The following is a 23,904-nucleotide window of genomic DNA, read 5'->3' on the forward strand; positions in this document are numbered from 1 at the left end:
AATGAAAACAAAAATCAGTTGTTCATACAATAACAACAATCTCCTATTAAGATCTTTTTTTTTTTTTTTTGCACAAACAACTCTTAAAAGCTAACTTGACGAACCGTTCAGATCTTAAAACTACATTATCAAAATTATGTGAATAAGAGAAAAATTGAACCCGAATTCTGTTATTTCCAAAAACACCCAAGAAGGCAAGAACCGGCTATTTGGGCCCTTATTCAACAACATTAGCCCAAGAAAAAAAAAGAAAAAGAACGGAAGTCTTGGCCGTTGTAATTGTAATCAGTGACAGTGTTCCAATCGGTTTTGCATGCCAGAGGTGAACCAGTAGCGCAGCAATGCAAGGAGGATCATCGGGCATCGGATACGGTCTCAAATACCAGGTCAATACCCAAAACCCTTACTCCAATCTCAAATCCCTAAACCCTAATTTTGATTCAATCTATCTGATTCTGGGCGTCGCTTCCAGGCTAGATGTATATCAGATGTTAAAGCAGACACAGATCACACTAGCTTCATCACCGGCACTCTTAGTCTCAGAGAAGAAAATGAGGTTCGTCTTCTTCCATTAGGTTTCGAATGAATTTGGATCTGGATCTAATGGAATAGGAATTGGAATTGAGTAGGTGCATTTGATTCGGCTCTCTTCGGATGGAACTGAACTGGTGTGTGAGGGCTTGTTTTCGCACCCCAATGAGATCTGGGACATTTCGTCCTGTCCATTCGACCAGCGTATTTTCTCTACTGTTTATTCTACTGGTAATTTCTGTTCATTTTTGTTTGCTGATTTTTCATTTATTTATGTATTTGTTGTGCATTTTGTTTATGAATGGAACTGGTGCATTTGCATTGCTATATTGTGAATTTTTGTCAGTAATGTTTCAAGAGTGGTTGTTACAATCAAAACTAGGCACTTTGATTGCTTGATGATTCAACATTTGAATCGATTATGATAGCTCGTCAATTATATGAAAAATGGCTGCATGTGCCTTGGATCAGTAATCATGGCACCCCCATTTACTTGGTGTGATAACTGTTTAAGAAAACATATTGTTATTTCTTTATCTTATTCTGCTTTGAAGTCTCTGCAACTCTAGTATCTCCAACACAGGGGAGTTTTTATTATTATTTTTTTTAATGAAGTTCAATGTGCTTGAAGGTGAATCATATGGAGCATCAATATGGCAGATCCCTGAGTTATATGGTGAATTAAATTCTCCTCAGTTGGAAAGAATTACCACCCTTGACGGGGAAGTTGGCAAAATCAAATCGTGAGTGTTTTAACCTTGGTCTTTCTCTGTACATTAGCTGACTAGTTGTGTTTCACGAATTCTAGTTATATCTTTTTTCTTGTTTTGTATACTGTAAATTAAAGTTTGTGAGAACTGTTGAAAAAAACAGAAAGCTGTATGCCAATGGTAAAGGATATTTTGGAAGTATAATATATATATATATATATATATATATATATGTTTTCTTTCATAGTGATTAAACTTAAGGTTTGCAAAAAAGGTGTTCATATTATGTTCTTGGGTCATCTAAGTGCTTAAAGTTATTTCACTGGTATAATCTTTTGGTCGGATTCTTGAGCATCCTATACTGCAATAGTTTTCTGTGGAATATATCTCATGTTGATTTTGTCTTACTTGTTTTGCTATATCTTGAGATTTGAATAAACTTTGTATTATCTGTTGGACTTATTGATCTTCCATGTATTCTGTGGCTCTCTTATGAATGCACTTATACATGGAACAGCATTATTTGGTGGCCATCTGGAAGGCATGATAAGCTGATCAGCATTGATGAACAAAATATTTCCTTGTGGAGCTTAGATCTTTCCAAAAAAACTGCTCAGGTATGAATTCATGAGATCTCTTGTCAATCATCTGTAATTTTAGTATACAACTATACATATATGGATAAGTAACCAAGTTTTTCTTCTTTCAATATTTAAAACTAAGACAATTTCTACTAGGTTAAAAAGTGTTTACAATATGTAAAAAGTTCATTAGAAAAAGAAATGTGTTTGGGGAAGAATGCAATGGAGAGGAGAGGAGAAAGTTAACAAAATTGGCCTCTTTCCTGTCTCCTTTTTTGTTTTGAATTTTGTTACAGCTTTTATTGGGACTTTAAGACCTTAAAATCTCTTACTACTAAAGCTTCTCGCACTTGATGGAGTATCTGTTTAAATTCAATTTTTCAGACTGATTCTTATTTAGGTCTTTTGCTCAATCCAGGTACAATCACAGGAGTCAGCTGGTCTTGTTGCTCAATCTGGTGGAGCATGGGATCCGCATGACATGAATGCTGTTGCAGTAACGTGTGAATCATCCATTCAGTTTTGGGATTTACGGACAATGAAGTATGTTTTCTTTTGATACTGTAAACGTTACATTGCGTTATTTGTCAATCAGGATCAACCTGGATGATTAAAATTTATGGTCTCTCTTGAATCATGCATTCAGTTTTTACTCAGGATTTGTTTTTTGTTTTTGGTGTATTTGCATCATAATAGGGGGAAACTAGATTCTGTTGCGGGAGAAGAATGCCCAAAAAGGGAAAACTAGATTCTGTAAAACTCTTCGTACAATATATTTACTCTGATCAACCAAGAAACACTGAAACATTTTTGGGGCTGTTAACTGTATGAGGTTTCACCTTCATGAATGTAAGATTGTCATCAAAGTCCTCAACTGATCAAAACAAATTGCTTATGTGCAGGAAGACAAATTCAATTGAACATGCTCACGTCCGCAATGTTGATTATAATCCCAAGAAGACACATATACTTGTAAGAATGTAGTTCTGCTCCACTGAATGTGCTTGTGCCATTCTATAAGTAATTTTTATTCCTCATCTACAATGATTACCTTTAGTCCATTTAAAATATAGAAGTTGAAGGGTGTGTTGTGTAATGCAACTTGAATATCTTACATGCACAATGCACACAAAGACATGTATCAACTGTCACAGTAGTTACAGTTATTGTAATCGTAAAAAAGACCATCTATTTTAAAATGGCCGGGGTCATTATTATTATTATTTTTTTGTGTGTGTGTGGCATTTTTCATTTCTGCTACCATATCACAAATGGTTAACATTTTCACAGATGACTGCAGAAGATGAATCTGGGATTCGCATGTGGGATGTGAGGAAGCCAAAGGTCCCCATCCTGGAACTTCCTGGACACACACACTGGTAACTATATAGTGTTCTGTTGCATTTGATCTTTTCAACAATGTTTCCCTGACGAACCCCTGCATGTTTCAAACACTTTTGGGGGTGCATCAGGGAGTGCGTGAGCTGTATGGAAAAAGTTTCAATAATGCATAGTTTAATCTGTTGAATATACCTACAGGACATGGACTGTCAGGTGCAACCCTGAGTATGACGGGCTGATTCTGGTTTGCTCTCTCACACACACACACACACACACGCACGCACGCACACACTGAACTATTAGTAATGTTGTATTGCACTTCCTTCATCATTTTCTCATTTTTGCATTCCAAATATGGCACCAGTTTAGACCACAGTGATAGTTTGGGATTTTGCCACACTGTCTTGTCTCTGTAGACATATGTTGACCTTGTTGAAGTGACCAAAAACTGTGGTTTACATGATTTTGAGTTCGAAGCTAATAAAACTGTGTTACTGCAGAGTTCTGGTACGGACTCGACAGTCAACCTGTGGTTAGCATCTGCGCCTAGCAACAATGAATCAATAACTGAAAGGTAGTTTATATTGATGACTGATGTTCCACAATTTTTGTATGCTGTCTCATTAGGTTTTTTGGTTAATGGGAAGGTTCTTGTTATGCTTTTGGCAGCTTTGTAGAGTCACCAAGTAAGCGGATTGATCCATTGCTCCAGTCTTACAGTGATTATGAAGACAGTATCTATGGTAACTGCCACAACTCCCTAGGCATACACTTCAGTTTAATCTTGGGCTAACTATTTTTATTTGAAATTGCAGGCCTCGCTTGGAGCTCTCGTGAGCCTTGGATATTTGCATCACTATCCTATGATGGGAGGGTAAGAACACTAATCTGTGGTCTGGGAAAACCAGAAAGAACACCTAACTTTATCAGAACCTAATTGGGAAAAAAAAAAAATCTCTAAGAGCATGAATGTTTGCTGTTTTCTGTTGGATGATACCAGTTTCATATGCATTTGCAACTTATTTCAGTTGCAATATACATATGCAATCAAATGACCATTCTGTCACAAGGTTTGAACATGCATGTGTTGTTGGAAGAACCATGTTTAATAACTTAGAAATCGTGTCTGGTGTGGAGCTGTAATGCCATGATGGAACATGGAAACTGATTTGATTCTTTTTCACAGGTGGTTGTAGAATCAGTGAAACCATTTCTCTCAAGGAAATAAGGTCCAACACAAACTGCTTCATCGCTGTCATCAGCGTACTTGGTGCGTGTGATTCTAAATATCTTTGTTAACTGTAATGATGAAATTCTAGATTCAGATGTTCGAGTGAATTATGCTCTGTGATTATACATGATATTCCAACATAAACATCAGCAGAAATTTTGGTGTATTTATTACTACTGCTATACTACTACTGGGGAATACAATATAAGGCAAAAGGGTAATGTTAAGCGATTGAGTTGCATGTATATCAGTAACAAAAGGGTAATGTTAAGCGATTGAGTTGCATGTATATCAGTAACAAAAGGGTAATGTTAGGCGATTGAGTTGCATGTATATCAGTAAATATCATCACTTTCCCCCTTATAACTTCATTTTTATTCAATAACCTCATCAGTTTTTCCCTATATGTACACATATTGCATCTATTTCCTTACGAAGGTGTGAATGTTGAATAAACATCCTCTCTAAAGTCATCAAATGAGATGTCTATGCTGCTATAGCCTTTATGCATATACAAATTGTACTGTTTCTGATATAAGATCTCTCGTTTGTGCATTGCATTAGGAACTAGTATGAAACCCAAAAATTCTTCAGTTGTGGTAATATTTCTATCTTCAAATCATGCTTATTTTCTTCCTTGGTATTTTCGGGATGAGAATTAAGCCAGGCCTTCAGAATTAAGCAGTTGAAGTAGACCGGCTTCCCATAGTGTAGCCTCAAATCAGGATTACAATTATGAGTTGATCTTCATCCTTTCTGAGTCACACACTTATCTTCCATTTTCATCATGTGGGTCAGAAAGTTAGAGGTAGCCATTAAATTTCAAACTTACTGAGTCAGAGTGTGACATTAAGCTTATCCAAACTGGGGCCTGACAGTCGTATCATTGATATGGTATCAGAAAATATATTTGTTTGGTTTCCTAGTCCAACAGCAGAGATCCAAAGTTTCCCCACATGTTTTCATCCTGAGACGTGTCACCATTTACCAGAGCTCTGTTGCCACGTCCTGATTTACACGTAAGCTAGGATTGTTTAGCTTATCCACATAATAAAAGGAACCCGGTGGTCAACCGGTCCGGCCATGTCATCATGGTGCTAGCTACTGACACGTGGTGCGACCAGGAGAGAGATTCGAGCTTCTTCTTCCCTTTCCACTAGTATTGGGTTATTTGGGTCACTGGTCCTCCCTGTCGCAATGGTATCACACTTTTACGGTGTAATGAGGACTGGTATCCTCAACTGAAAAGCCTCTTCAACTAAGTATATACATATCGCCAAGTATATCCATATCGTTTTGTTTGATCCACGAGTCAATGAAAACATTGGTTAACCCTTGACTTATTACCTTTGCGTGTTGTCTTTTATTTTATTTATGGATAACCCTTGATGATAGTAACCGACCTAAAACCGTAAAAATAAGAAAAAATAGGTGCATTATTAGTTAGTGCGAAGTGAAGCTAAATTTGAAACGTATCACGTTTTAAGTTCATAGGATGTTAACATGAAATAGACATTAGGGTGGTAGGTTTAGGATGAGCCAAATGTAACTACATAACAGGAGCATTTCATAATTGGTATTTGATAACTTGAAAGAGTTTGCAAATTTCAAGAACACTCTCAAATAAGCATTTGAATAGAACTCGGTTCGAAATAATATAAAACCTGATGTAATATGTATCTTATAGTGATTGATTAAAGACTTTAAAGTTCAATTATTGGATGAGTATACATTAATGTTTAGAATATCATCATACTCATCCAATAATTGAACTTAGATTGAACATTAATGTTTAATCTAATTCAACGGTTGAACTTCAAAATTCTCAAACTAACCAAACATAACTGATATCACCTTTTGAAATGGACAAAGTTGTAATGAATTCATCTATGAAACTAGAACAGATTTTGCATTTGGTCTTGCTGCGTTTGAGTTATTGGTAGTTGAAGCAGGAAGTGGCGGCTCACTATGCAACACGTGTCATTATCAATTTCTCGGGATTCGGACGCCCGATCTCATTATCAATTTCTCGTATTTTCATTATCTCACAGCCACCGCCGTGACCATCCGTCCCTCTTATCAGTCGGTCACTCAAATGAGGAGAGAGAGAGCAGCAGAGCAGAGGAGATGAGAGAGAAACCGCTCTGATCTTTAGATTCGCCCCGAAATTCTCTCCGTCGCTCTCATTGGCCTTCTTTTATTATGAGAAGGAAACGAGGAAATCCACCTATTTAATTAAATCCCAAAACAAATAAAACCGAAGTCTCTCTTCTTGGACTCCAACAAATCAACCACACCACACCTACGCCCAGCCTTCTCTCTAACCTCCTCTCCTCCGCTGCCCTTTGGGATTTTGGCGATGATGTCATTTTCGTAAATGCAATGGCGGCGGCCACCACCACCACCACCACTAGAGGCTTCGCGACTCACCCCAGGCGCCTCTCCTTCCTCCATCATCTACCGCATCCGCACCGGAACAATGCTCACACCGCCGACGTGGACGAGCTGAGCAAGCGGCGGAGGCTCACCATCGGCGGAAACCGAGTCGGAGTGAGTCGAATCAGTTGCTGCTGTTCCGACTCGGCGGTTCCGATTCGGAGTAGCTCCCCCGCCGAGAAGAGGAACAAGTGCGACGAGCGGCGGTTCGATTCCAACAAGAGGCCTCCTCACAGAGCTGGACTCAAAGCTGCTGCTGCATTGCCCTTTGCTTCTGAGCAGTGCGTTAATTTCTGTTTGTTATTTATTTATTTTTTTAGCTGGATTCCTTTGTGTTTCGGAATAGTAATTCGGTATTTGTCATCGATTTTGTACTGCTGCAGATCTCAATTTGCCTCCAAACAAAACAGCAAGGTGTACCCTCGCCGGCGCCCTCGCTGTACTCCGGGAAATACTGGTCCACAATCTCGTGATACTCCGCCGAAAAGAGGTGATTTGATGAGTTCAGATATGGTTGCTTCTTGTTATTTTGAGTGATGAGTAATGAAGCATTTCTTGTACGCGGTTTGGTGTAGATACTGGTATTGCCAGTGAGAAGGAATGGGGTATTAGCTTGTTAAACGAACATGTGAAGGAATCCGGCACTAATGAAGATGGAAGTACTTGGTACCGAGAAAGCGGGGAGGAGCTGGGGAACACTGGGTACAGATGTAGGTGGACAAGGATGGGTGGTGCTTCTCATGACTCCTCTTCAGAGTGGAGAGAAGAGGTGTACATATATATACATGACTATCATTCTTCGCTTGTTCGGAAACTCAACCATGACATAACATAGTTTATCAGGCATTTGTATTTGATTGAGATTAATGTGGAAAACAACACTAAAGTCTTTGTATGTGTGTTTACTTTTGTTCATACTCAAGAGTCTAAAACAAATTGGGGCAATTTGGATGCCTCTCTGATACATTGGCTTTGATTTTATAAGTGCATTTAATTGGATTTATTGATCTCATTGACAGTGGTGGGAGAAAAGTGACTGGACCGGATACAAAGAGCTAGGTATATCTCTTCCTTGTTTCTATCTTCAAATCCTGTTCAGAAAAAAAAGAGGATCATGATTATGCAATCTAAATATTGAAGTACTTTTGTATTCATCCATGTTTCTAGAATTTCTGAAATGAACACTTTCCACTGCCGTGGCAAACAAACTCAAGACTGAGGGCATGGAATCACAATTATGCACAACATACTAGATTACCTAATCATGTTCATACATCTCAATTATTGATCTTTCTGCGAATATCACTATTATCTGTCATTGGTATATATTGGCAGGCATTATTTGCATCATTTATATTTTCATAGGTGTGGAGAAATCTGGTAGAAATGCTGAAGGGGATTCATGGTGGGAAACCTGGCAAGAGGTTCTTCATCAAGATGAATGGAGGTCTTTATTTATTTAGCTTTCTGTGATTAAATATTTTTGGTTACTTTGTGTTTACTAAGTGATCCGGATACAGTTTTGTTTAAATCTCTCATCTTCTTACCAAACCATGAATTCTGTAACTTTGAAAGTGCAGTAACCTAGCAAGGATTGAGAGAAGTGCACAGAAACGAGCAAAATCAGGCACTGAAAATGCTGGATGGTCTGAGAAATGGTAAGCTCCATTTTGGGTGCTAATTAATATTTTGTTAATTTATTAATATTATAGTCCGTTACACAGATGAAATATATCTGGAATATATGTATGTTGACATGCATAATTTTGATGCAGGTGGGAGAAATATGATGCCAAAGGCTGGACTGAGAAAGGAGCACACAAATGGGGTAGACTTAATGAACAGTCTTGGTGGGAGAAGTGGGGAGAGCATTATGACGGAAGGGGATCAGTTCTCAAATGGTTTTTTCTTATCTATTTTCAACTTTATGTAATTCTTAGTTTGCTAATTGTTCCCCTTTGAAATTTAGGATACCTTTTTCTAATCTGGCATCAATAATTTGATCTTTTACAATTAAAAGTGGCACAATACAGCTAAAACTATCTAGCCATTTAGTTTGATTATTAATAATATGGTAGGATGGTTTTCTTTATGATTCTGTGATATGTAGAACATAATTAATTTACCTAAAATCATTACGTGCTTAAATGTTATATGTATTCTTTGTCCAACTTCTCTACTGTCATAAAACCAGCTGTCTTTTTGAAAAAAAAAAAAAAAAAAACAGAGCAACCAAAACAAAACTTTGTTATCATATCTTTGTGAAATCTGTTTTGATATTTCCTTGTTCTGTTCAGTACTCATAAACTTTAATTATCTGATTTTGTTTGTTTTTTCCTTTTGTTATTTATCAAGAGTGAGCATGGCATATTTAGCCAACTGACCCTTATATCTTTATTTCTTAGTTGAAAGAACTTACCCTATATTCTTCTTTTGTTTTCTTAAATATCAGGACAGATAAATGGGCAGAGACTGAACTTGGAACCAAATGGGGAGACAAGTGGGAAGAGAAGTTCTTTGAGGGTATAGGTTCACGACAAGGGGAAACATGGCATGTTACTTCCAATGATGAACGTATGTCCTACAATATTGAATATAAATATTCAACTCACAGATTTGTCTGCCTTTATTTTGTTTACTTATGCGTTAATTATCGCATGCGGTATGATACTTATATCACTATTCCTTATGTAGTGACTAGTTATCTTTCCTTATGTAGTGACTAGTTTGGAATGAACTCCTTATTTACTTCCTTGTTCCAGTTTGAACTACATTATCAACCGAAATCCACATCTCGTGTCCCCCGGTCTCGATTATCTTAATTACCATCAAACAATTATGGCATCAAACCCTGATAAATTTTGTAGTCTTATACTCTGGAATAATAGTTTGCATCTCTGTAAAGCTCATTCATAGTTGGGTAAAAGACATGATGTATAAAATTTTTACTAATGTTGTAAGCTAAGTACGGCTGGGTGAAGAAATTATTCTATTAACACATTTGTTGCGGAAACCTCCAGCAAAGAGCTGGTGCCCGTACTATATATATTGAGCCATTGATGTACATGTTCGTATAGCTGAAAAAGTCCCATCATCCTATTTTACCCCTCAAGATCTAAAAGATGTCCCTGTATAATTTTTTCATATCAGATATTAGATGTCCTTGATTGCATGAGTTAAGTGATGATCGTTGTTCAGTATATCTATATTACTACTATTGACATCTTGTTGCTTACTGTGATCTACTTGTTGAAAAAATTTGATATAAGGATCGTGTCATGAGCAACAATATTGCTCAAAGTCCAATTAATCTATGAGCAATATTCTAAAAAGTGTTGCTTTACTGATCTACTCTTTTTCCACTTAGTCTGCTTGTTCAGATCTTTAGTTTCTTTGTATGATCTTTCATTTATGGAGTTTGATGTAGCTCATATATTGTTCTCTGATGTCTAGGTTGGTCAAGGACATGGGGAGAAGAACACATAGGAAATGGGTATGCAAACGGAATAACCTTGCTGAACTGCATCAGTGTCTATATTTGAGTCAGGTCTGTGTATAAAGTTATTCACGCGTATTTTTTCTTTGCAGTAAAGTGCACAAATATGGGAAGAGCACAACAGGTGAAAGCTGGGATATTGTTGTGGATGAGGAGACCTATTACGAGTAAGACTTGCTCACTGTCATTATACTCCATTCATATACATTCCATACACAAATCTACACTCTGAAATTGTATTGGGAAGGAAGCATTACGATTTCTATAGATACAATAAAAATTAAATATCAAAGTGAATTAATTCTGATGGTCATTTTTTGATTAAAGGGCTGTGCCGCATTACGGATGGGCAGATGTTGTAGGCGATTCTACCCAGTTACTATCAATTGAACCTCGTGAAAAGCCGCCTGAGGTCTACCCAAACTTTGACTTTACGAGATCACCACCTGCAATGGGTACACCGCTTCCAGAGAATGAACCACCACCACCTACAGAGGATGAACCACCTCCGGAAGATTAACCGGCGGATGAATTTTCTCCATAATGAAAGGGTAATTAATGTTAGGATGTTTAGAATATTGCTCGAAGTCCAATTACGCTGGTTGAAACTCGTCATGTGGCGAAAAGTACTCCTAAATTTATTCATTCTTTCAATCTCCATCTTTTCATTTTGGATTTCGCTACATTTCCCATTATTCATTTGGGAGTTTCATTGATTTTACAAGTGTTGGCATATGCTTTGTCATTAGAACTTGAAAATCAATTTTTTTTTTTTTTTAGTTCACATGTATAGGTGTTTCATTTCAAATTATAACTGAGCGAATCCTAAATTCAAATGGAACAAAGTGGCAGCTCTCTATCTTTCGGAAATTTTTTTTTTTTTTAGCAAAATATTGACCTAACTCTACTAGGGTTTACTTGAAGGCGGAGGCTTTCGACAAAATTCTTAAACATGGCCGGTAACGGCGAACCTCCGACTAGGAAGCAGGGAGTTTATCATCTTTCTTTTTATGGTGGGATTGAGGCAAGCGACGGAGACTTTCTCCGGGGGGCCTTTCTGCTTTTTGCTTTATGTTTTCTCCTCGCTTATTGGATAGAGGAGAGATTGGTGGTGGTCGATGCTGACGGTGCAATCATCGGAGATCGTCAAATGGTGGTTGGCTGGGCTGGGATGTGTGTTGGAAGCCGGGTTTCAACCAGCGTAAGGAACCTGTAATTGGACTCCTTCGATCCTCCTCCCCCACCAGGTTCCGACCACCGCCGCATGGCGCATCTCGTCCCCCTAAGGAGTCCTGGTTGGGAAGCTTTGATCTTCAGATGGTGTCGGTTTTCTTTGGCGGCGGCGCGAGTTGTCGATGACGATGGCCCGAAACTTGCGAACTGTCGTACAAAGCTGGGACGACGATGATGACTGGCCCGATATCGACAATACAATCGTCGGTGGCGCTTGCGGGCTAGAGCAGCTGAATGCTAGGGTTTTAGGGTATTAGGCCTTTAGTTGGGCTTTGGGACTAACCTGGTCTAGTCTGGTTTGGGCTTTCTTTATTTTATTTTGTATGTTGATTTTAGTCACTCTTCCTTCATTTTTGAAGGAAGTGATGTCTAATTTTTTCTTTGTTTGAATTTGGGGAGATCGCAAAGACCGGGTGCTCGGTTGTACCTTTTATTTTACGAGCTTCTGAGCATCTGAGTTTTTGTTAGAATAATGGTGCGTGAACTTCCTAAAAGAGTAAAAGGTGGATGTACTCTGGATTGCAGAGTTCTATTTGTCTAGAATAAGATCTTTGTAAGTCCTAAATGACGGCTCTTTATTGTCGACCCCATAGGGGTGTGTCGTTTGATACTGCTTGCTGAATTATAAAATCGGGGCTGACCTCTTTTGATTAAAAAAAAATTCAAATGGAACATTAAATTGGAAAATAAACACATTTAATTTTAATCAATTTCCGATTAGTTTGCAAGTTTGTTTATAGTGCAATTTAATCTATAACAATTTCCAACGACTCTCACAAGTAATCGGATATCTTTAAATAAAAGCTCAGACTTTTCACAAATTGTATACACAAGACATCTTAGACAGAAAAAGGGTCCTTACGCCAGTTGATAAACATATTACCTAAAAATACTTTAATAACTAACAAGAGTAGACAATCAGAAGAAATAAATCAAACAAACCTTCTCCATTCAATCTCAAAATGAAAATCCTAAAACTCATGTAGAGTTGTAGACAATCGGAAGATAACCCAGTCACTGGAAATCAGGTTCTGTACTCCGATCTTTTACCCCTTATATTGACTTCAAATGTGTGAAAATAAAAAAGCTACCCAAAAAAGTGTTCCCTTGTTTAGATTTAGGGGGGTGTATTCAATTCAGATTTTAAAAGATTTTGTTTGAGTTTTTATAATCCATGGATTTACTTAAGGGATAATGATAAAAGAGGTCATTTTGAAGTGCCTTATTATAATTCAAACACCACAAATGTCCCCATGATAATTAAGGTCACTTGTTCACAACCTACCACTATAGTTCAATTTAATTACAAAAATTGCCACTGACAGCTCTCTCTCCCTCCCGTTACCCAAGCCCGTCTGAACCCTTACCTATTCGGACTCTCGACCCTTAAAAAAAAATCTCTCTCTGTGAGATCGGAGCCAGCCATGTCCGACGAGGAGCACCACTTCGAGTCTAAGGCTGACGCCGGAGCCTCCAAGACCTCTCCTCAGCATTTCGTAGTTTGATTGAATGGGACGAGAGGGATTCGATTCCCTCCAAACGGTGCGTTTCTTCAGCTCCAATATCTCTCTTTCTCAGATCTGAATTCCTCAATTCTCTTATACCGCTCATCTTCGTCACCGATCATCTTCTCTATTATTGTTTTTCTTTTGTCTTAATTAAGTTTCCTGAAATCGTTTTCAGTAACTCAAATTCAAAGATCAAAGCAGCAGCGAAGGAATTGGGTTGCTATTGTTTTGCTATTTTTCTCTTCGGTTGATAAATTTTTCTCCTACCATCAAGGTTTACAATATATATATATATATATATTTTTTTTTTTCCTAGTTTGAGAGTTAGCCCAGCTAGGCTTTAACTCTCGGTTCCGCCACTGAATACGGTGTTCTTTTGATTTGTATGAATTCAAACTTAAAAAGCTTTTTCCATTTAATTAGGTATGGCAGGGGAGAAGTTGGATGAAAATATTCCTTGCGAGGAAAATGGGACTGTAGAATCTTCGAATGGCAATGGTAATGGAGAAGCCGCTCAACAATCTCCAACTGTTCAGAAAGATGAGGATGAAGACAAAGTTATATTTTCATATTCAATACCACTACCATGCAACTCTTATTTCCTCTTTTTCTCTGTAACTTAGACTGATGGATCACTAGGAGAGTGCAGGTGGACCTTTGTGAAATCATAGAAACGTAAAGGATGGGCTAAATGATACTAGTTGTACTAGGATGTTAATAGTCAAACTCGGCAATGTATCCTGCCTCAGATAGCAACTTTTCTGATTGGGTTTGATAATCAAGTAACTTGAGTACATCCTAATAAGCTATCAGTTTAATGAGCAGGAATACCGCTGGTTTTGTTTACTTGAGAGATTTGAGAACACATAAGCTGCAATAAATGCTCGACAAGTTCTCCATGGAAGATGGTTTGCTGGAAGATGATCACAACGACTTTCATGGTAATTTCATGTCATCACGGCTGTTGGTAGACTGTTGATATTGCTCCATATTCTCTCTGATAAAAATTACTTCATTCATGCAGTTGCCTCATATCTGTGAGACTAAATTCCCTGAGAGCCGATAGGATTATGCACATTAGGAATGTGAAGAAGGCAGCTGGTATGCCTGTTAGGTCCAATTTCCAGATGATGGAGTATTTAATTGTCCTCGTGGCTTTGTGTAACAAGAAAGAATGTAATGTTGAGATGAGAAAGTTGCATGTACATCACTTGGAATTTTTCAGTCAATGCAACGTGAAATTACATATACTGTTTATAGACTAATTTTTCAATGTATGTAACTGACCATGTAACTGACCAGGTAACTAACTATGTAACTGACCATGTAACTGATCATGTCACTTACAATGTATGTGACTGACCATGTAACTGACGTTGTCAGTGACATGGCCTGTGACTTCACTGGCCAGATCACTAGCTGGCCTGTGACGTCGCTGTCAATTCCTAGCCAAGTTACTGGCCACATGTCACTAACTATGTCATTGGTCAAGTTACTATTAGCCTTAAATCACCGACAAAGTCACTGACCATGTCACTAGCCAAGTTGCATGTCACTTTCCATGTCATTGTTATACACGTCACTGACCATGTCACTTACAATGTATGTAACTGAACATGTAACTGACCATGTAACTGATTATGTAACTGACCATGTCACTTACAATGTATGTGACTGACCATGTAACTGAACATGTAACTGATTATGTAACTGATCATGTCACTTACAATGTATGTGACTGACCATGTAACTGACGTTGTCAGTGACATGGCCTGTGACTTCACTAGCCAGATCAATAGTTTTTTTTTTTTTGTTGTGTTTATGGTTTGGTAATGGATTCTCTTGAAATATATCCGTGTCTGTTTGCTTGTTTTCATCCCACAATCTGTGAAAAGTAGGACATTTGGAAACCAGTAAGGGGTAGTTTTGTTCAAATTGTGAGATTAAATATGCTGTAGTTGGTTTTCTTTTTTGTTTTGGTTTTTTTACATGCTGTGGGGGTGAAAATTTCGAGAATAAGATCCGGGAAGGAGCAAGGACGAGTATCTCATCAAGAGAATAAATATCTAGCTAAGGAAGAAATATCCCGCCGAGAGAGATTTGGTTATGGCGAAAACCTCTCAAGGAGGAATTCGGTTATGGCGGAATCCCTCAAGAAGGAATTAGCTCGAGGAGGGATTCGGTTACGGCGGAATCCCTCAAGGAAGGATTAGCTCAAGGAGAGATTAGGTTAGGACGGATTCCCTCAAGGAAGAATTAGCTCAAGGAGAGATTAGGTTGCGGCAGATTCCCTCAAGGAAGGATTAGCTCAAGGAGAGATTAGGCTACTGACAGTTACTTGGTTAGTGACATGGTCAGTTACTTAATTAGTGACGTGATTAACAGTGACTTGGCTTCTGACAGTTACTTGGTTAGTGACATTGTCAGTGACATGTAATGTGACATGGTCAGTTACTTAGTTAGTGACATGTGATTAACAGTGACTTGGCTATTAACTTGTGACTTGGCTACTGACAGTTACTTGGTGGTGACATGGTCAGTTACTTAGTTAGTGACATGTGATTAACAGTGACTTGGCTATTAACTTGTGACTTGGCAACTGACAGTTACTTGGTTAGTGACATGGTCAGTTACTTAGTTAGTGACATGTGATTAACAGTGACTTGGCTATTAACTTGTGACTTGGCTACTGACAGTTACTTGGTTAGTGACATAGTCAGTTACTTAGTGTGCCCAGAAAACTGTTAAGTATTTATTTGGGCCAACACAAGAACATACAGTCTTGTTCTAAGTACTAATTACCAAGTGTAGACAACAAAGAAAGACTCAGAATCAATAAAGCATAAAAATTGTAGTGACTAACAACACAAAGTTATCTATTTAATGTTCTACATGGATGTGTACGAAAAAGAGGAAACAACTGTAACATTTGATTTTCAGGGAAAGAAGAGGACCAAATATCATAACTGTGTACATATAGCAAACATATTACTCATCATCTTTGTACGGGTACTCCTCCGGAACTTGCTTCAGGAGTTTAACTTGCAACTCGAATGCATCATCACCTCTAAGCATATCCCGGATCCAGGTGATTTCAGTTTTCATTGATACCTGATAATGGAATACACGTAGCAGAGCAACACTATAAGGCAAAAAAGAGCAAGAGATAAAGTACACAGTTTATGCCCTCAAAGTAACATTTAGCCTTTCCACCAGCCTCTTAACTTTTTCAGTTTTCTAAGAACCTCATCATAAAGTAACCTCCATCCTTAAGAACCATGTAGGTCTTCCCTCAAGCTACAGTATTATTTAAGGTCTTCTTACATGCTACAATAGTTGATAAGAGAATAGAAAGTAGATATTATTCCCTCCGCAAAAAAGGAAAAGCTTCCAATCCTTCCAAATATGTATTGGGAAGTTAGACCGACGGAGGTACTTGTTTCTAGTGTTTTTTGAGTCTGGGTACCAATTTGATGATTTGCAAGTTCAGGGATGAAATAGTCTGGTGGTTTGAATTCCAAGATACTACACATGATAAGAACCCTATTAATTTTCAAATTGGTTTTCGCTTGAAGGAGAAAGAGTACTCAAGCCACAATGAGTTAAATAAATGACATATCTGGCAGCATCAAATACGGGCTTTCCATTCCATCTATGGTTTACACAGTTTCGAAGCCACAATCTCAGACAGTAACCAAGAGGCAGAGCATGCCAATACAAAGAAACTTGTTGATAAATTATAACAAAAATCTCATCCACAAGGGAAGCAAGACCATACAATTTTCATGCGTTATAGCTAAGATTCAATCATCTTAACACATATAACAAGGAAATCAATCATCCTAAGATTCAATTAAACAACAATTAAATGAATGATTAATGTAATGACTCAATTAAGCAGCTAAAGAATTCAAACTTCTGATCCGAAACACAATAATTCAGGATCGCGAAACCAGATCAAACAAGCTGAATCAAATTGAAGAGAGAAGCAAGCTTACGTTGATGTCATCGCCGGAGGAGATCTCCTTGGTGGCCTTCTGGCTAAACCAGTAGGACCCTGCCTTATTCAGAATCTGATCCCTGCAATTTCAATCCTTCCATTCTTGCCGATGATGACGTGTTTCGGCTTGATCGCGGCGGAAGACGAAGAAGAAGAAGTGACGTGATTAAGGCGAAGAGCGACGAAGCCAGAGATCGAGAAAAATAGAACAAAGCTGTGGATTGAAGCTCCAAAACCGAGATTACATATCGTCGTAGACAGACAAAGCGCAATCGGAAGCTGGCGGCGGAGAGAGAATCTCCGATCAAATCGAATCAAGCTTTTTGATCAAAAGAGAGAGAAAATTTGAGATCTAAAATTTTGATTGAACAGTTATAAACGTTTGTTACCTTTAAGGGCATAATCGGAATCAAAAAAATTAAAAACTGACATTTTTTAACATCACCTCATTATTCATAAGGACTAAATTAATATTATTGACAATTCATTATGGACCTTTTTATCAAGTGGGAAACTAGCTGACCTTTTTATCATTTCACTATCTAATGTGACCTTTTCCCTCATTTCCCTTTTACTTAATCCATGGATTGTTTAAATTCTATATGGACTCTGATTGATTCTAATGGATTGATTTACTGATATTTGTTTAGATTTTACAAGTCCTTATGATGTTTTTGGTAAGTTATTTTTTTTTTCTTCTTCTTTAAAAGCAATGGATGTATGAATCCAACTATAATGCTATATCAATGACAAAAAAATGTGTGTATGTGTGTGTGTGTGTGTGTATATATGGGAATCTACCATTCTTTATGTTGTATAATGATATATGAATAATAAGAGAAAACTAATCAGCCAAAATGTTACACAGAAACATAAAGTAGTAAACTAATGACATAATTTATTTCATATCGAATTTACAAAAGAAATATGTGTGCTGAATATATATATATATATATTGGCAGCCGGCTTCGGGTTTGATTAAAAAAAGAAAGAAACATGTGTGTATGTATCATTTTAACAATACCACTGAAAGTGAGCTTAATTAGCTAGAACAGAGCTATAGTGATAAAAATAAAAAAATTATTAGATGAGAATAGAGGCAGAGAAGGATAGTGGGAAGATAGGTATAAGACAAAATGAATGAGTGTCACCTATTGAGAGCTACTTCTTCTTCCTTTTTTTTTTTTTTTTTTGATGAAGAGCTTCTTCATTTTTTGAGTGAGAAATAATCCATCAAAATCTCTTGGGAAGTGGTTGGATTGTTTTTGAGTTTTGATATGTATAAAAAGCACTATAAAATCCTTCAAAATCCAGCATTTAATGAAATCCTTAAAAATCTCTATACTTTTGAATATCTGCAGATTTGAATGGATAATTTTAAATCTTAATTGAATACATCAAGATTTTAAAGGATTGTTTAAAAATCTCAATTGAATACCCATAAACTTTCAAAATACAAAAAAATCTTGTAGACTCTTAAATGAATACACCCCCCTTAATTTACAGCAGTGATCTGTCACTCTGTTTCCTGATCAAAATCCAAGAATCGGTATAGCATGGCGAAAGATCCTCAACTAAGAAACCTAAATTGAAAAGAATTCATAAACCTCTTTTGGAGCATTGTATTCTAAACTTAAGCCCCATGCTTTGCCTTGGCCACAACAACCATTTTCTGGCCGCTTACAACTGTTCACATACATGCTTCCCCCACAATTCAAAGACTCTGGAAACGTATAAGAGCCATCTTCACTCTTCAGCCAGAAAGCACAGACCCTTGCATACCCCTGCATTGAACAATATGTTTTCAAGTTGAAGGTTGAAATCTGTTTAACTGTCATGAAACGAGGCTCAAGCCAAAGTATTCCCAGAAGTAGTATCCACTTTATCTTTCCTTGTCATTTTGTATATACAGTGACATGGTTATCATCTGACTTTGAGCTGGAAATAGTTGATGAGCCAAATATGAGGAAGCAGTAGTGAACCAGAGTTGAGATAGATTTGTCTAGTCAGAAATAAGCTCCTCCAATTCAGGTTCCTCTGAGTTTACTGTATCATAATCCTCTGTAGTTCTGTTAAAGTGATCATTCTCCAGCGGGACACTTAGATCTTCATCCTCATCAGAGTCGGGCCATTCTGGATCATCTTCCGAGTCTTGGACATCGACTTCTACTTCATCTTTTCTTGTTACATTACTACCCTTGCCGTATTTTCTAGGTTCCACATCTCTCTTGACTTTAGCCTGAGAATTTTCACATATGCAGGTGGATGGGTTCTCATGAAACCCACCCCTGCCTGGCCTCCCTTCATGTGGCTCACCCATAAAGCCTCTCTGGTAAGTACGAACACTAGATGCAAAAGCTTCCCAAGTTGTGTTCTCTTTGCTCAAGAACAATCGATAAAGTTTTTTAGCATTTGGACGAATAGTAGGCTTATGCCCAAAATATCTCCTGCAACAAATACAAGATGTCAAAACTAAACAGAAAGAAAAAGAAATAAGATTAGAAGAGAATAAAAGAAGAGGGGGGAGGGGGGGGGCGGGGGGGAAGAGACAGCTTACCTTCGTCCAGCTAATATTTTGGCCATATTACCATTGTTGTTAGTGACAAAAACATCACTTTCATCACAAACTATAAAATCAAGAGCAGCCATGCGAGAAGAAAATGAATAGAATGGTTCCAACTCCTCTTTGGTTGCTATTGTCTCTTTTGAATAGAAGTTGGGAAATAGTGCTTTAAGGGGCGCCAACGTGTCTTCCCCACCATACACTTCCCCTGATGCCACATAAATATGAACATCACTGCCATAACCAAGTGCTCTCAACATCAGACCAACTTCTTCTGGAGTAAGGGGACATCTCCCATGCCTCCTTGGCTTATCAGGGTTGCTTATCTGCACCTCAAAACAAAATATGTCAAAAACATACATTCTACAGATCCAGATGAATGAGAGAAATCATTCCAATACATACAGCATAATCAGGAGACTTCAAGTTTGGAACAAACAGAGAGCAATGCAATCATGACATGGCATTCCTCGTAGATCCAGGGAACCATATTCAATTACACTTAACACTTACATGTAACGTCTTCCACCTCTTCCGTATTGCACCAAGTTCTTTCCTTTCTCTGTCTCCTCCACCATAATAGCATCCAGAGAATGCAAGCATATCAGGTTCAAACCTATAGCAAGAAATTATTTAAATCAGGACACCACCTTATAAGCAACCCTTGAAGTTGCAACATCTGGAAAGGAATTTGAGAGGTTGTTTTAGTCTCTACTTGTAAACATGTAAGCATGTGTATCACATTGACATGGAAACACATGTGTACAAATGTACATACAGGTATGGTGAGTGGAACCACATGCTCGACATGGAAATTAATGGGTCAGGATAATATACAAGAAAGACAGGGCAACAATGAAAAACTGTACTGATGTAAAAAGCTAACAAATATTAACTCTATAACTAAATGGTAGCTAACCACAGAAAATAGAAAAGCCAAACAAACTTACCTCAGGTGCAATGTGATATAGTGCTTGCTTTTCATCCTCATTCGATGAACCAACTTTTCACCCATTTTCCGTATTGGCTCAGTAAACTTTAAAGCATGATAATTCACTCTGCATCTCAATTTTTGCAAATCTGTACCCAACCTGTTTGCAAGTCTGTAATCAAACTTTGTGAGCTGAACAGCCTGTCAGAGAATGAAGAGTAATAAGTTCCTTTTTTAGAATTTTCAGATGCTTGTACTAAGATCAAAGCCATTGTCAAAGCCTAAACTTAGGGTGATTTATCACATGAGCCTAACCACAAGCTTTACTTGGTCTCAGTACATGAGCCTGTAAATTTAATCAGTTAATTTTAATGGTAATCACAGAGCTCTACTATACTAATATAAATACTTTCAACATATAATTTAAAGCTTAGGCCCAAGCTCCAACTTATTAACTGACTGGTAAATATATTCTCAGCTCTGAGCTTGATGAAGCCTACAGGGTCCAGTCTAATCAGCCCCAAACATATACAGATGGTTTAAAAGGGGAAAAACAATTGGGTAAAATCTGAGGAAGTGAAATGAGATGACTTCTAATGGCATGGGGAATAAAAGAAAATATTACAATGATCATACTTTTAGCACGTTTACTATAATATAAATTTAATTTTAGGGTCATAAAAAATGTAAATTTAGGACTTAAGCATTTTGTGATTGAAGAAAAGACCCCTTCCAGAATTTGGAAGAAAATGGATTTTGATTGAATGTGAGACATACATGAGCAATCTATCGGAAGTTATTCGGAACCCTATGAAATCAACAGATTTGAAAAATGGGAAAAACAAAATAGCTCGGCAAGGAATGCATCAAATGCAAGCTCAAGATTTCTGTGTTTACTTCGCATAGTGTCCATTAGCAGTTAAGAAATGTTTTGATTTCATCCATAAGTACGGGATAAGATGTAGCTTCATGTAACAGCGAAACATCATATCATGACATGAACAACTGACAAAAAAATCATATTAAGATACAAATTGAGCGATGAAGAAGGCAGTACTACTACCTACTTTGTAAAAGAAGTTCATGCAGTATCCAAGAAATTAGAAGCTTAAGAGAACATAAAGCTTACATGCTTTTTCAAAAGAACAGGTACTAGACGAGTCTGATAACATTTTTCACTACACTTCCTTGGGACACGCATATTGTATGGAGTCCATGTTTTACCACCCTTTCTTGGGAGTTGCTTAATGATTTTAACATCTTTCGACAGATATGATATAAAATAATCAACATCAAAGATTTCTGAAAACTCACTGCAGAAGAAAAGCAAAAAGACATTATTGCAAATATGTAAATAAAATTTAAACTAGTGAATGCATAATATGTGTATGTGTGTGTGTCTTCATCTAAGTAAATCCAGAATGCAAATAAAGAGGCCTGCATATATATGCCATTCAATGTCTAACCTCGCATCCTTCCAGAAAGACTTCTGGTCCAACTTTGGAACAACAAGACTAGCATTCAGTATGCGAGCAGCAACAACAGCATCTGTAATCTGCCAAAGGTACAGACACAGTAAGCTTCACTCCAGCAGTAAGACTTCTTGCTGGACCCAATTAAAGAGACAATTACACTAATTCCAGTTTAACTTAAACTGAACAGAAGGCAACCAAACTGTGCCACTAATTCCACTAAGATTTAGAAAGCCATGGATAACAATTAATGCAGGGAACAAATTTAGGTACAACTGCAAACTTCCAAGCATCCACATCTTAATCAACACCAGGCAACCTCTAACTCTACATTATACTCCTTTTATCCTCACCTAGACCATCAATTTGACCGTCAGACTTGGGATAAACCAAACATCCTTTCTAAAACTCTCGACAACTAACAATGCAATCATTATGATTGGAAATACTACAAATGAAGATGGTTACCCCGGTTCTTTGTTGATTCAAGCCTCCACTTGTTGCAATTGCCAAATACCTATTAGGATGCGTGACATCTTCAACTTCTGCAAGTATAAACAAAATTTGTTATATTTGATTAAACTAATCTCACCATTGCCATTGTAAACTAGAAGACAACAGCTAACACAAACATGTAGAATCAAATATACAATACTGCAAATCGCTAACACTAGAGTAAATACGCACTCGGAAACTTCTTGCTGGCATCGCTGCATCCATAGTAGAGATTCGCATTCCTAGAAGTCCAAAGATCACGATCGGAGGATCTTCGTCCGCCACGGCTCTGGTTATGAACAAGCATACAGAGATCAAGCAAACCTTCAAATTCACATAAAAAAAGTACCAAAAACGAAGTAAAATTAAACCCTAACCGGGACGCGAAACACTACTGTATCTCCAATCGCATCGTCGACCCGATCATTCTGCAACGAAAGCACAAGAAATTAAATTAAGACGAAAAAAATGGAGTGGAGTGACGCGAATGCGAGAGCGAGAGAGAGAGTGTGGCAGACCTGACGTTGATGAACATCGAAAGGAGTAGGAGCGAGGAACAAGAAGAGAACGGCGAAGAGGATGAGAAGCGCGCCGGAGACGGCGGAAATGAGAGGAATAAGGTACCGGAAGCGGTGGTAGTAGTGGTGGCGCCGCCGCAGTGGCGCCATTTTTGTGTGCTTGTGGTTGGTTCACTGTTTTAGAATGAAATGATTCAGCTAAATGAATCGGAGAAGCTCCAGAGGTCTAATCTCCTCCGAGCTTGTCTGAGAATTTGCTTTGCTTTGGGGTTTGGTGGAGGGTTTTGTTAGAGACTTGGATGTGTGAGCGAGCAGTGAGCAGGGAGGGCTGGCCCTGGCTTTGGTTAGGGGAGGCTTTAGCTTGGCCTGGCCTGGCTGGCATTTGCTCTTTTGTTTTTTGGTTTTATTGCTGACACTCTCTCTGCTCCAGTGTCTTTCCTATCAAATAAACATACTATTTGTTTCACGTTCTTCGCTCATCGACCACGCCCAACTATCCGCGTTAACACAGATTTGATATGAGTGTCACCCTCGTTAATTGGTGAGCGAACAGACATGTTTTTTTATTTTTTGGTAAGGGAAATAAAACATCATTACAATTAGGCCTCACCAATGGGCCGGACCGAACTTTATTGTAAATCGAATGATCCAAGCTCGTCCATATAAAGCGGGCCTAGCGGGCTTTTTCGGGCTTTTTTTGGCCGGGCCTTGCAAGCTTTATTTACAAATAAATCTTTAAAGATACTAATTTTTTTATAAACTTATATTTATATATCATACACTCCAAAGAGCAACGTCTATTAATTCAAAGAAAATAAGAAAACTAACCGTTGGATGTGATCATTACAATAAATTATG

At 37.8% G+C, this 23,904-nt stretch overlaps 3 protein-coding genes and 1 long non-coding RNA gene across 5 annotated transcripts; 3 read left to right on the forward strand and 1 right to left on the reverse strand.

Annotated features, from left to right (window-relative positions):
• The first annotated feature begins 176 nt into the window (after positions 1–176).
• On the forward strand, positions 177–4,621 carry LOC133736291 (WD repeat-containing protein DWA2). Its single transcript, XM_062163741.1, has 13 exons — positions 177–386; positions 473–556; positions 630–762; positions 1,163–1,274; positions 1,759–1,858; positions 2,241–2,365; positions 2,725–2,794; positions 3,113–3,201; positions 3,362–3,407; positions 3,664–3,737; positions 3,833–3,906; positions 3,979–4,037; positions 4,350–4,621. The coding sequence occupies exons 1-13, from the start codon at positions 342–344 to the stop codon at positions 4,389–4,391; spliced, it is 1,053 nt and encodes a 350-aa protein (XP_062019725.1). The 5' UTR covers positions 177–341; the 3' UTR covers positions 4,392–4,621.
• A 1,785-nt stretch (positions 4,622–6,406) lies between these two features.
• Positions 6,407–11,059, forward strand: LOC133736290 (protein EARLY STARVATION 1, chloroplastic). Of its 2 annotated transcripts, none has more exons than XM_062163739.1 (11): positions 6,407–7,111; positions 7,214–7,320; positions 7,406–7,599; positions 7,850–7,889; positions 8,166–8,277; positions 8,411–8,488; positions 8,606–8,731; positions 9,283–9,404; positions 10,284–10,323; positions 10,419–10,493; positions 10,654–11,059. In XM_062163739.1, the coding sequence occupies exons 1-11, from the start codon at positions 6,777–6,779 to the stop codon at positions 10,844–10,846; spliced, it is 1,422 nt and encodes a 473-aa protein (XP_062019723.1). In that variant the 5' UTR covers positions 6,407–6,776; the 3' UTR covers positions 10,847–11,059. The 2 variants fall into 2 exon arrangements, with proteins under 2 accessions (XP_062019723.1, XP_062019724.1); XM_062163740.1 differs by having other exon boundaries at positions 6,429–7,111; positions 8,196–8,277.
• Positions 11,060–12,913: 1,854 nt separating this feature from the next.
• LOC133736388 (uncharacterized) lies at positions 12,914–13,619 on the forward strand. Its single transcript, XR_009859533.1, has 3 exons — positions 12,914–13,101; positions 13,243–13,341; positions 13,491–13,619. It is a non-coding gene; the product is annotated as an uncharacterized LOC133736388 (long non-coding RNA).
• Positions 13,620–18,478: 4,859 nt separating this feature from the next.
• On the reverse strand, positions 18,479–23,501 carry LOC133738962 (O-fucosyltransferase 16). The gene is made up of 10 exons (XM_062166664.1): positions 23,047–23,501; positions 22,906–22,956; positions 22,721–22,817; positions 22,502–22,578; positions 22,028–22,116; positions 21,691–21,874; positions 20,581–20,762; positions 20,144–20,246; positions 19,625–19,956; positions 18,479–19,514 (listed from the first exon to the last, which is right to left on the reverse strand). The coding sequence occupies exons 1-10, from the start codon at positions 23,194–23,196 to the stop codon at positions 19,070–19,072; spliced, it is 1,710 nt and encodes a 569-aa protein (XP_062022648.1). The 5' UTR covers positions 23,197–23,501; the 3' UTR covers positions 18,479–19,069.
• Positions 23,502–23,904: the final 403 nt, after the last annotated feature.

This window comes from Rosa rugosa, chromosome 3 (assembly GCF_958449725.1).
Source record: "Rosa rugosa chromosome 3, drRosRugo1.1, whole genome shotgun sequence".
NCBI lineage: Eukaryota > Viridiplantae > Streptophyta > Magnoliopsida > Rosales > Rosaceae > Rosa > Rosa rugosa.